The 13,826-nt window shown below is 44.7% G+C and overlaps 1 protein-coding gene across 2 annotated transcripts in view; it reads left to right on the top strand.

The window, feature by feature from the left end:
• Positions 1–13,826, top strand: part of TTC29 (tetratricopeptide repeat domain 29) — a 1,778,411-nt gene that overhangs the window by 880,991 nt on the left and 883,594 nt on the right. For both annotated transcript variants that reach the window (XM_069631241.1, XM_069631242.1), the window contains exon 7: positions 3,036–3,121. In XM_069631241.1, the coding sequence (XP_069487342.1) occupies positions 3,036–3,121 (86 nt within the window). The remainder of the gene's footprint in view (positions 1–3,035; positions 3,122–13,826) is intronic.

Here is a 13,826-nt window from a genome sequence, read left to right as displayed (position 1 = left end):
CTGCGGGTGGAGAAGCTAGGGAGGATCACCTAGGAGGAGAGTCTTTAGGGACTGGGGAAAGGAAGACCATGAAAGAGACATGATATTTCACATATCAATTCCATAGTAAACCCATAATCCCAGAAACCTTTGCAGGTTATTGTTCCCCCTTTTCACTTGGTCAGAGTAGCCTCAGGAAGACTGATAAGTCTTGAAGACGCATAAGGAGAATGAGAAAGAGCAGGGTACACCCATGCAAGACACAGTATTCTGCTTTTCCTATTGACGAACAACCTAACTTTTCCCCAACCTTTATGAGTTGTTGTAAATCAGCTGACCACATTTTTCATCATAGTTCACTTGACAGTACGGAGACAAGGAAGAGACAGCTGAGAGTAATGAGCGCTATGCCATTGCACCACTTTAGTCCTGGGACGAAGAAGATGCCTGAAAAGTGTTGTGAAGGTCAGGCATGACCACTTAATCATGGTCAGGCAAGCTTAATTGAGAAAGCACACCTGCAACCTGTTCAAGAGTTGCAGGTGTATAAAATGAGAAGGAGAAAGCAACACAGAAAGTAGCAGCAAGGAAGGATGCGTGATCAGCAGGGAACCTTGAGAGGCGAGCCGCTGGAGGAAACTGCTGTGGGTTGGTTAGCTGTTTGCAGCACGCTGAGACGCTGGGGACTGCAGAGAGAGGTAGTCCTAGGAAACGCAGCATGGAAGGTGGGGCTCTGTGGAGCGGACTGAGAGCACAGAATGGAGCTGTGTAGAGAGGCTGTCCCTTTTCCTGGTATCAGAAGTGCTTGATTCCCTGTGTCAAGAAGCTGACACAGGAGTGTCTGAGGGGCAGTAGATGGAACTCCAACAGCAGAAGCAGAAGTCTATGTGCCCTGAACTGCTTGGAAAGCTATAAGTGACCGGTTAGTTTCTGTCAGATGGGAAACCCTATGCACGAATGCATGAACATTTCCATTGTCGAAGAATACTTTGTATCACAGTGGTCATGTGTCTCAGAGAGAGAGTGTTTTTCGAAAGTCTCCGGTTTAAGATCATTTCCACTGTTGAATGTTGAAACGCAAGGAATACTTTGTATTGGAGTAGTCGCATATCTCAGGGAAAGCGTTTTTGAAAGTCTCAGAGTGCTGGGCATTTCAATTAAAGTAAAACAAATAACTATTGAACATCAGGCTGAATAGAAATTTTATCTCAAGCCACACCAATGCCCATTAAATACTGAACTGAATAAAAATGGATTTAAGCACAAATAATGCATGTTGAATTCCGAAGTAAACAAAACTTTAAAAGTAAGCAAAACTACTGCAAGTTAACAAAATTAAGCTAAACAAAATGACATTTAAGATTGAATTAAATGGAATTTTGAAATTGAGCCAAAGAAAGGCGTATTGAATACCAAATTGAGAAAAAGCTTTAAACGGCATGAAAATACATTGAAAATAAAACAAAGTAGAATTTCTGAAACCCTGAAGTTAAAACCCTTTACAGCCAAGAGGCTCACCTGAAAACAAATGATGGAAAACCGGCGCAAGTGTAACAGAGAGTCATAAAAAGACAAGGACACTTGTGATGTTGAAAAGTCTTGGGGATGGGACCCCTGAGACTTGAGGAGCTACATTTGTTGACTTAAGGACGGAACCTCAAGATTCTTTCGTGATTGAACTGTGTTACTTGGAATTTGGGGATGGGAGCCCCGAGGGTTGGTTAAAACTGTATCAAATTAAACCTAAGAACCTAAGAAAGGTAATTTTGGAGACTTTTTGTGGAACTGTTTTAGATTTGGGGAAGGGAGCTGAAAGGAAGCTGCGAGCTGGAAGAAGCTCAGAACTTTGTTAAACACTTTTTCTTTTGGTTGCTGACAACCCTACACCACAGGCAGACTTTTAATTTGAACTCTTGGACTCAGACTTTCCTTAGTTTCATTTAGGTAGGGAAATCCAACCTTAGCATAGGGCAAGTTGGGCCTTTTTCCATCCTGGCATTTAAGTTAATAAAGTGTGTTGTTTTGAACTTTATGTCTGTTGTCTATGTTTTGCTTCATGATGCCTTCACACCGCCTGCTTGCACCAAGACATCATAACCAGGTAAAAGCCTAAATATGCGCAGGACCTCCGTCCCTAGGCTATTCAATAGGGCTGCTTCCTTCTGGTCATTACTATAATTGGCCCCACCAGTTGCCCTCAAGTATACTTTAAATGATTCCAGCCATAACTCCCAGGAAATGGGTGGCTCACCAGGTGTCAATAATAGCGCAGAGAGACCTTGGCCTGGGTGCTCTGCATGTCGCTGCCAAATCAGTACCTTCACCAGCACAGCACAGACGCAGTACCTAGTCTGGCCTGCAGGGGGCAGATGAAGTAGTATTACCGAGGAAGACCTGCAGGTGGCGAGCTGCATCACACTCGAGCCACTTCCCACGCAACCTGTTTTGCGTCAGATCCTTCTCTCTGACGTTGAGTCATGGCACTCCGGGGTACAGCCCTACCCCGGGGCACAACCTCACTAGCGCATAATCAGGGGCAGATGGCCGCCCAAAAGCACATCAGGTCCTCCACCATGGGGTACCCCAAGGAAACTTGTTACCAAAATGTGGTGATTGCGCAGAGGTGAAATAATCACTGGTGTCAGGTAAGCTTAAGCATAGCACCCCACAGTTTACTTCAAGAAGAATGTAACAGTCAGCATGGACCCTATTCTAATGTAAAGACTCTACATTCTACCCAGCTCAGGCATGCACCTTCATGGAATCACCACAAGATTCTCTACACAGTGAAAATGTATTAGAAAATGTGTGACGATAATTCCAAAGTGGGATATTGGTGAGCCTTAAATATATATAATGAAAAGTGGATATCATAGTTTGTGTTGAACGTGTTTTCAAAACTGGAAATGAAAATAACTTGAGCTAGCTAGAAATTGTGAACTCCAGTATTTTTCTTTTTTTAATAAGGTTTCTCTGTAAATTAGTAATACAATGAATTAATTTCAGTATGTTGTTCTATATCATTGTATTTCCATTCAGTGCATCTTTTTCTTTAGGTGGTGACAAAAAAATGGAAGGGTCCTCAGCTTATCGATTAGGACTGGCATATCTTGCTGCTGGACAGCCACAAACTGCGATATCAGTATGTTTTTTTCAAATTATTGTTTTTCTGGTTGTGAATATTTATTATTAATGAACATTAATCTCACTATGTTGTTGTATGACATAAGAAGGCATTTCTGCTCTTGGCAGGTGTTCACCAAGGCAAAAATGTAATAAATGTTTCAAGTAGATTGTGTCCTCCCATGTATCTCCCATGTATTCCTCATCTTTTATATCTCCAATATCCAGCTTCAGCTGCTTCAGAAAACATTTTCGGCAGAGGGCGATGTGCGTTCATGCAGTCGACTCGATGTCCCTCGAGGGCCTTCGTCTCGAGGATGATGTCATCAAAGGTATATAAAGCATGAACAGTGCCTGTTGACTTCAGTTCTGTTTTTCCGAGTTAGCTTACGCTTCGTGAACTACAGTGCGCTTCAGAAATTACTTTTGGTATCTCAGTGTGGAGCACAAAGCCACGGCCTGTTCAAAGTGTCAGTCGATGACTGGAAAATCTCTGAAGGAGCATAATGGTTAACTGACGGTAGGTATACTCCCTAAGAAAACACATTCGACTACTCTGTCGAAAAAACTTTTTTTCGACAAAGCGAGAGGCGACTCTCCTCGACAGGAAAAAGTCAAAAAGGTCCAGTTCACAGAGTGGCTCCCACCACTCATTGTCGTTGAGGAAATCAAAGAAAAGGCCTCACAAATTGTCTACTTTGTCCTGGTCCGACTCCTCTTCAGAGAGGACTATATCCTGTCTCACTAAGGCCTCTACTCCGGCTGAATGGGAATCATTCAGGCAGGAAATGCTCAAACCTTTTTGAGAACCAGAAACCCTCGAAGCAAGTAGGCCTTTCTGAAGCCGGTAAGGAAAGGGCTCGAGCCAAATCCCACTGGCCATCAGCCCAGAACTAAGGCCAGATTTCCATCGAGAGTCGTCAAGGTTTCGTCATGATGCAAAAACATCGATGAATCCTCAAGCCATGAGTTAAAGCACATGTCGATGTCGAAGTCATCAGCACCATCGACATCAATGGCGCCGTCAAAGACATTGACAATTCCATGGGCACCTGGTGCGAAACCTTTGAAGCCATTGACGCCTTTACCTGAAATACAGAAAAACCGTTACTCCTTTACCAAGGAAGGATTTTTTTTAAGTTGCTCAATTCTATTTGTGAGGACAATGATCCATCTGATGATAATGACGTGCCCTTTGGTTTACAGTATGGCACAGACAATGTACCTGATAGTTTCATATCAGAAGAATCCAGGTTGAGGGACCTGCATGAAAATTTACAGACAGCCAGTGGAGTGGACACTTCACCAGAATTGGAAGTTAGAAAGCCTGAATCACCTGAGCACGCAGATGTCTCTTACAGGGAATTGATGACCAAGGTAGTGGATTACCTGAGATGGAGAAGACCTGCCCTCCCATTCGAACAGGATGACCTGGACAAGGATCCTCAAAGGGATCCTATCCTACCCTTTGATGGAGGTCTTCAGAAGAGAGTAAGTGCTAATTGGGAAGGACCAGACGCAAGTCTGGCAGTAAATAAGAACCTGACAAAGAAATACTGACCGTGAGCAGTGACCGCAGATACTTGTCGAAACATCCTACCCAGAAAGTCTGGTGGCGCAGGCAGCAACCGCTACCTCCAAGCAGGTTTCTTATCTGACCATCCCACCGGATCGGGATGATAAACGGGTAGATGCCTGGTCAAGGCAAATTCTTTTCTGCTGGGAGCGTGGCTCTCAAATCAGCCAACTCCACATGTGCCCTTGCGAAATTCACTTACTCTATTGGACTGTATTTCCATGGCAGCTGAGCATATTCCCAAAGGGGAGGAAAGAGACAGTTTCTTAGCCATTGTAAAAGATGGCAAAGAGTCGGGTTTGTATTCAGCTGCCATTGTCAGCAGGCCGAAGGCGGCAATCCCCATAATACATAGGTTTGCGTGCTTAAGGAAGTCTGGATTTGCACGGACGTACAATCTAGACTCCTTAACATGCCTTTTGATGGCTCTCATCTTTTTGGCAGCAAGGCTAACGAAAGCCTTGAGACGCTGCAGACTTCAAAGGTGGCTGCCAAGTCTCTAGGTGCCGCTATTAGGCCGCCCCAGCCTTTTCACTCCAGTGGAACATCTTGCAGGTGTAAATCCTTTCGCTACTACTCAATTGGAAAGAGCGAGAGGAATAGCCGGTCAAAGAGGCCAAAGAAAATTCCCTCGTGGTGGATGAGGGAGAGCTGCAAAGTCCGCCCAAGCAGCGGCATCTTTACCAACAGCCACTGCTTCAGTCGCCTCAAAACCTCTCTGATGTCTTGACTCATGACACCCCAGTGGGAAGCAGACTATCTCAGCATCTAAAAAAATGGCAAGACATTACTTCGGATGCTTGGGCACTGCAAACCATAGCCCAAGGTTACTGCCGCCCCTTCATTCAGAGACCTCAGAACCATCCTTCAGGGAACCATTCTTTGATGGTTCCAGATCCGTTCCTTGTGCAGGAAATGTTGACCCTGCTACAGAAAGGGCTATTGAGCCAGTACCTGTAATGGAGAGGAACAAAGGATGGTATTCTCCATATTTCCTCATCCCCAAGAAGGACGGATGACTGAGACCCATCTTGGACTTGAGATACTTAAACAAGTTCCTCAGGAAGGAAAGGTTCAAGATAGTCACACTTTCTCAGATCCTTCAGGCCCTCCAGCTCCAGGATTGGATGGTGTCATTGGACCTTCAGGAGGATTATTTGTATGTGCCAATCCATCTCAAGCACAGAAAGTACCTGAGGTTCACCGTTGGCAGTTCTCATTATCAGTTTTGAGTTCTGCCGTTTGGCCCGGCCTACGCCCGAGGGTTTTCACCAAACTTATGGCGATGGTGGCAGCGAGTCTCAGGGGATTCGTGTGTACCCCTACCTGGATGATTGGCTGATCAGAGCATGTTCTCACAAACAAGTCCTGGATCATCTCAGCGAGACCTGCCACTCGCTCCATAGACTGGGCTTCTTCCTCAATTACAAGAAGTCCCACATGATACCATCTCAAAGGCTCCAGTTCATTGGGGCTGTACTGGATACATCCTTTGGAAAGACCTTGCCACCCGAGGTGGGGCCTCAAGACACTCTGTAGATGGTCACCAAATTTCTGAGTGCCCAGCGTCACGCGGCCTTCGACTTTTTGAGGTTGCTCGGCCTCATTGCATCCTGCGTTTTTCTGGTGCCAGAGGCTCGCCCGAAAATGAGATCCCTTCAATGGGCTCTCAGGACTCAATGGTCACAGTTCTCAGGCAACATGTCAGACCCACTTCAGGTTCCAAGCAGGGTTGCACAGGATCTCCTGTGGTGGGCCTGCAAGGACAATATTCTGAAGTAGCACATTTTCGGCAAACATGTCCGGAGATACCAGTAGTGACGGACGCCTCACTCACGGGGTAGGGAGTGCATGCCAATGATCTGACAATCAGCTGTCGTTGGTCTCCACTGAAGTCCAAACTACAGATCAATCTTTTGGAGCTGAGAGCAATCAGACATGCGCTGAAGGTATTTCTACCCTCTGTACGGGGAAAGAATGTCCTGATCATGACAGACAACACAGTGGCCATGTACTACCTCAACAAGAGAGGCGTTGTAGGGTCACTACAACTGTGCAGTGAGGCAATGCAGCTCTGGTACTGGGCAATTCAATAAGGAACCTCCCTATCTGCTGTTCAACTAGCCGGAGAGGAGAACAAGATGGTGGACTACCACGAGTGCGAACTAGCTTAGGAAGTCCTTTAAGAGATCTTCACCCTTTGGGGAACCCCTCAAATGGATCTGTTCGCGACCAGTGCCAACCGGAAGTGCGAACTGTCGTGCTCCAGGGAATTTCCCCCAAGAGGAGCTCTAGGAGACGCGTTTGTAGTGGCCTGGGAGTTTCCACTCCTGTACGTGTTTCCTCCAGTCCCCGTCATTCCTGACGTGATCAGGAGGTTGAGAAAGTTCGGGAAATCCATTAACCTAATTGCTCCAGATTGGGCCAGGAGGAACCCGGCCCTCCTGGACATGTACACTCCAATACGTCTTCCACAAAGAGAGGACCTTCTCTCGGGAGAGGAGGGTCGGGTTCTCCATCCAGAGGTCAAGACACTCAGACTTCAGGCATTGTTTCTGAGAGGCTGGGGTATCAGGATTGGGACGTCCCGGATGATGTAATGGAGATTTTGCTTTCAGCAAGAAGGCCTGCAACGAAGTCTTTGTATCACTGCAGTTGCAACAATTTCTGCAGCTGTTGCAGGGACAAGAATGTGAAACCTTTGCTATGCAAGACACCAGAGGTGTTATCCTTTCTGCTGTACTTAGCCAACTTGGGACTCCAGGTTGGAACCATTAAATGTTATTTGGCAGCGCTTTCCATCTTCAAACACTCATCTGAGGAAACTTCATATTTTAAGATACCTTTGGTGATACAATTTCTGAAGGGACTCACTAATGTGTTCCCTCCATGTCCTTTTCAGGTTCCCATTTAGGACCTTAATCTTGCGTTAAAGTTTCTTATGTGTGCACCATTTGAACCGCTACATTCCTGTCCTTTAAGACTACTAACATTGAAGACCATCATGTTGGTAGCGCCTACATCAGCCTGTAGAGTGAGGGAGTGAGTTGCAGCCTCTATCCTCTAAACCACCATTTACAGTATTTCATAAGACCAAGGTCGTCCTGAGAGTCAAACCCTCATTCCTACCTAAGGTCATTTCAAACTTTCATTTAGGACGATGGTGTTAGCCACATTCTACCCTCCACCCGATCTTGGCAAGGTGGAGGAGAGGTTGCACAAGCTCGACCAATGAAGGGCACTGTGTTTCTACATTTCAAGGTTGTCAAAACCGTGTCTGGAAGACCAACTATTCATAGGATACACTGATCATGGGCTGGGGCAGGCTGCAACAAAACGGACCTTGTCCAGATGGATTATTTTAGCTTTTTCCGAATGCTACAGGCTTGCCGGCAAGGTTCCCCCTTAAGGCTTGAGAGCCCATTCCACTAGGGGCAGGGCAACTTCTTCTGCTTTGCAAAGCAGTGTTCCTTTTAAAAACATTTGTGAGACTACCACTTGGTCTACAATTCACACATTTACTAAGCATTACTACCTTGATTCCACCTTAAGTCAGGATAGTAGCTTTGGGAAGGCAGTCCTTCATTCCGATCATGGAAACCATTGATGACAAAATTCTTACTTCCTCCTCCAAAACAAACACTAATTTTGGGTCTATCAAACATGACGAATATCTGGGAGGACACAATCCATTAGAGAACAATTACTTACCCCTGGTAATGTTCTTTCGACTGGATGTTCTTCCCACATATTCCTCATCATCCCTCCCAGCCCACCCCTCAGTAGAATGTCCCATCTTATTGCAGTTTACGCTCCCTCTGAGTCTAGTATGGTCAAAGCCACTTTTATGCGGGTAGTTCTACTTGAGAATGACACGTAAAAATAGAACTGAAGCCAACGGGCTCTGCGTGTGCTATATATACCTTTGATGACATCATCCTCGTGACAGAGGCCCAGGAGAGACATCGAGTCGACTGAACTGACACAGATCGCCCTCTGCCGAAAATACATTCCGAAGCAGCTGAAGCTGGATATTGTAGATATGAAAGATGAGGAATAAGTGGGAGGAACATCCAGTCGTAAGAACGTTACCAGTGGTAAGTAACTTGTTCTTCTGCAAAAGGCTTCCCAACACTTGCTTGGAAAACACAGGGATGGTATTTCTTCATAGAGGTTGTTTCTTGAGCAACGATCACATTATTTCAGTATAGCTCTAGGGCACATTCAATAGGAAATAAGAGGAAACATTCATTAGTGGCCCCAACTCTACATATGTAGACATGTATCCCACCATCATTCAAATAATCTTGCACTACTGTACTTGAGCTCGACATTTTGATATATTTCTCTCCCCCTCCCCCCGCACCGCTTGAAATGGCTGTTGTACCCGGTACAGACACACGAGGTGCTGTCTGTCGTTTTACTACTAGGTCTCTCTTTCTCATTCAACTGGTGTTGAAATGCTTGCACATGGATGCCCTGTCCACAGCATACACAATCAAACTATTCTCAGGCACAGAAGAACCCAGCTGCAGCTCATAAGAGATTTTAGGAGATAATATGACATGTGACTTGGCCAATTTGATTTGCGGTTTAAGACTCCCTTGGCGAATGTTGTATGCTTAGCTGAAAACTAAATGGTTAAACTGAGTTGGATCAGTTTTCGTTAGCTTGACACCAACATCTGCCAGGAGCTTCTTTGACTCCCCAGGCCAACCAATGTTGAACAAACACACCGCTGTGAATTTCACTCTCCGCGCTTGCGACAGTCTATAAATAAACATAAGGACACATCTACATGACATTTAAACTATAAGGGATCATGAATAATGGAAAAAATGATATGCTTACATCTTATGTGGAAATGAAGGTTTGTGGAATGCTACGTACTAGATCCTCCTTCCCGAGATGTAGACCCTTGGTCACTGGTTAATGCTGGATTTCCAAGAGCTGCTTTTAGCTCCTGCTTATCCAATCTTAATTTTGATCCCTGTTGATGAAACACAAATCTAATATCAGGACTAAAAATGCTAAATCAGGGGTAGCATTACATCTTACTATTTCATCTATCAATCACTGAATGATATTTAAGCCATGGATTTTTGTATGAAGATTCTAAGGCTGGATTGGGTAAAGAAAACTTTGTGAGCATTGTGCTTTTGAAAACTCTGGTTGTTTCGAACTAGGATTACCGTGTATTCCTTTAGGGCGGAGATTCAGACATTTTGGGATTTGCGAATGAATGTTGGTTACCCACACAAACACCCCATGATGTCCTTGTATTTTTAACATATTAACATATAGAGGCTTATGTAGCCTCAAGCATACAAAAGTGGTCCAGAAAACTATTTTTGCAGTTTAGATTGGAATGCTTCCCTTTGGGCTACCTAGCTGCTATGTGGAAAAGGAACCTAGGGCTGTGATAATAAGATCTTTGAGACTTTATTGTGTTTTATACTCTTAGTCCCATTTTATCACAGATGATTATGGAAGGAGATCCTTTCCCTCTTTAGGGCAAACACTATTCAAATGTGTACAGAGTTATTGGAATACTCCACATCCAGTAAAGAGGAGATGGTGGCAGAAGTAGTGGCTTGCTATCTCACTGTGGTCTGGCATGAAAGAAGGGCCTTTGGTCCCTAGGTTTCTGTGCCTCGTTAAAACAGTGATGTAGAGAGCAGTGGTATAGAAACATGGGGTTTTTTTTATCTTTATCTTATTATGATTTTATGATTATTATTATTTTATTTTTTTTGTCCAGCACTGGCTCTACCCTGGGGGTCTTGGAGCACCTTACAAAGTTCAAAAGGGAGGAGGTTGAAAAGAACTTACACATTTACAGGACAGTATAACAAAAATCAGGGTAAACCAGGGATGGCAGGGGACATGGCCTGGCTGAATTAGATATGGATAAAGAGTTATCTTTTGAGGCTTTTTCATAAAGTGATAATGGAGGATGCAGTGTGGATGTGGAGTGGTAGGGCGTTCCAGGTTCCGGGTAGCCCACTGGAGGAATAGATGTTTTTGTGTGCAGGTTAGTTTACATAGAAGAATGCATAGGAGATTCTTTTTGGCTTGTATGGTGTTTGTGTGGGTGATGGGGTTTAGTTTGTTGTAGAGGCAGGATGTCTTTGTATACGATGCAGAGTCCTTTGAAAGCAGTTCTCTGTGGTATGGGAAGCCAGTGAGATGGGAAGAAAGCTGGTTTAATGTGTGTCTGTTTGGGCAGGCGCAGGATGAGTCTTGCTACTGCAACAGCTAGCTGTCCATGATTGGGCCACCCCTACCTGTTTGAATGTTGCAGGTCCCTGCCACTTGAAGGGCTAGTATTCCCCTATTCCGAAATTCGGATAAAAGGAGGTGGACTGGAGACATTCAAGAAAGCCAACCACAGGATCCAAGTATCTAATGCCAGAGAACCATCACATGACTTCTGCTACAACCAGCATTAACTGTTGCAAGCCACCACTTTGCAAACCTATTTCTTAACCTTGATTTGGGAGACCTGAACCGGTTGCCTTCATCCCTTGAATTGGTGATACCAAGCAGTCTAAAGTCCTGCTCTGAATTTCTTGCCTCCCTGAAGTCAGAAGAGATGCCAGGTCTAAAATATTCCTGGAGGTGAAACTGCTCTGGGCAGCCACTTTACATTCCGTGGACCTCACCATCATGCTGCTGCAGAGCCTGTCGAATACTGAAGTCCACCTGCTTTGCTTCTAAGGGCCTGCTGACTCAGGGTCACCACACGTTTGCCCTAACCGTTGGAAGATGCCCGCTACCTGGGAACCCTCTGCAGCCAAACGAACAGCAATCCCGGTCACCCGCAGCAAATCCTTATCCCTTGGGATCCTTGTTTGCTTCCATCCGGGCTCTGGGGCTGAGATTACTTATTTCTCTTTAACTGTTCCTATCCTCATCTTAAAAGTTGCTACCATACCGGGGCAAATGCGGAAGAGTCGGTTCAAAAGTCCTTTCCAGTGTCAAGTAGGACATAAGCACTGGTAGTCTACTGTGATGAATCCCAAGGTATCGTCACTGCTTTAGATGGGGAGGAGCTTGCGGTAAACCGGAGAAGGATCCAGACACCTGGAAAAGCCAGAGAAGTCCCAACAAGACCCGAACACATCCGGGAGAAGGCTGCCAGCACCCTGCAGGTACTAGGGTCGCTGAGGCCAGGATTGGGGAGAACCAGAGAGCACCAGGGAAGCTGTGTGAATTGAGAACTGACCAATCTGAATTTTTGTAGAGGCATAACAGCAGGCTAAAGGGGGTCTCTGACCCACACGGCCGAAGTCTAACCCAATACCAGACACTGAGAGATACAAACTTTACATTGTCAAATTGTCCGCAGAGACCTTGGCAGTAGAGTGAACCAAGGGTGTGAGCGGAACTGGATTCCGATAAAGAGAGCTGTGGAAGTGACAGCAGAAGCAGAAGATGCACCCCAGCACCAGAAACTAAGGAATGAGAACTTTGCATTCACAAATTGTCCACACAGATCTTGGCAGGGGAGTAAACAAAGGCTGGGAGTGGAAGTGGAGTTAAATAAAGAAAGCTGTGACGTTGACCAGTTGAACGGGATCTGGGACCCATACTGGGGGATATACCCCAACACAAGAGACTAAGAAACACAAACTTTTTTCTCAAAGGTTTTCTGCAAAGAGCTTAGCAGAGGTGTAAACACCGGTAGAAGCATTGTGCTGTGAATTGGGTCTGCGCTCCGTCTGGGCACATTGGCCATTGAAGCGGTGTAAGCTCTATTGCTTCCTTTTGCTCAGAGAGCCAGGGGACACCTTAATGGGCCTCATTGCAACCCGCATGCAGACAGAGCCTCTGAAACCTTTTTTAGGGATATTGCAAAAGGAGATATGGGAGCATTGTGCTAATATGGAATTTCAGCTAGAGAAGATCTGGGAAATCCCAGATTTTGTGAAACAGCTTTAGAGGAAGACTTGGGCATGGGATAGAGCTGACTGGATGAAAAAACTGAGTACGAAGAAACGAAACTTGGAATACACCCAATTTAAAATTGTTGGGCCCTGTGCTTATTTGTTAAAACCTTGTGAAAGGAAAATTAGGGACTTTATTATCTTTCTTTGCTTAAACATTCTCCCAACATTGGAATATATGGGTAGTTGGATAGGCATCCCTTATGAGGATACAAGATGTAGACTATGACAAAGTTTTGTTGAAACCAACCGGCACATATCGACACAATGAGAGGGCATATACCTTTTTTGTTACCGCGATTGGTAATATAGAAGAAAATCAATTCTGGGGTATCCTCTATGGCACAACCTCCTTGGTTATAATGGGCACTGTCTTCTATGTATGGAACGAGGCCGTAAAACGTATTTTGCACTAAACAAACCCTCTAAAATGGGATGGTGGGCTTGGCTGAGGAGAATTGTAGATGACTGAATTGGCTGGACTGATCTTTAGTTAGGATATTAATCAAATTGAATTAGATTTTATTTACGAATGGAGGATGAAATTGGTATACATCACTGCTTTTATAGAAAAATGTGTGTTTTATATATTTAAATGTTAATTGAAATTGAAAAGTTTGATATTAATGCTGAATTGTGGATGAAATGTGAATATATTGGCTGTGTTGTGATCGGATAGGTGCATTAGAGAAGTGGATAATTTAAATCTTGCTTTTGTTTATTAGGACTGTAATGTTTTGTGATTTGTATTTTAATGTGTGCATACGTTTTTTTTTTCTCTTGTAACCAAATGCACAATACATTAATAAAAGAAAATAAAGTAAATCAAGGCTGTGGGTGGAAGCAGAGTCAGAAGAAAAGATTCATTGAGTTTACCAACTGGAGGTTATGTCTGGGACACAGGCAGGGGAAATACACTCTGAAGCACATCACAGAGGATTTTACAGTTGAAAAATGTAGATGACACTCAGAGACCTTGGCAGGAGACAAAAACCAAGGCTGTGGGTGGGAGTGAAGTCAGAAGGAAAAGTCTGTGGGACCAAGACCATTGAGTACCCCAATTGGCAGAGAGTGGACCAATAAGGGGGTACTAAGAAAATGGGTCAAGTCCCTCAACACGTCTTGGGAAAGTTGTCCAGGCCATTACTCCTTATCGCAAGGCCTGGGGAGACAACGAAGGATAAGGATTGATCCTTGAG

This window comes from Ambystoma mexicanum, chromosome 6q (genome assembly GCF_040938575.1).
Source record: "Ambystoma mexicanum isolate Mex_15411 chromosome 6q, UKY_AmexF1_1, whole genome shotgun sequence".
In the NCBI taxonomy this organism is placed as follows: domain Eukaryota; kingdom Metazoa; phylum Chordata; class Amphibia; order Caudata; family Ambystomatidae; genus Ambystoma; species Ambystoma mexicanum.
This window is presented reverse-complemented; position numbering and strand designations above follow the sequence as displayed.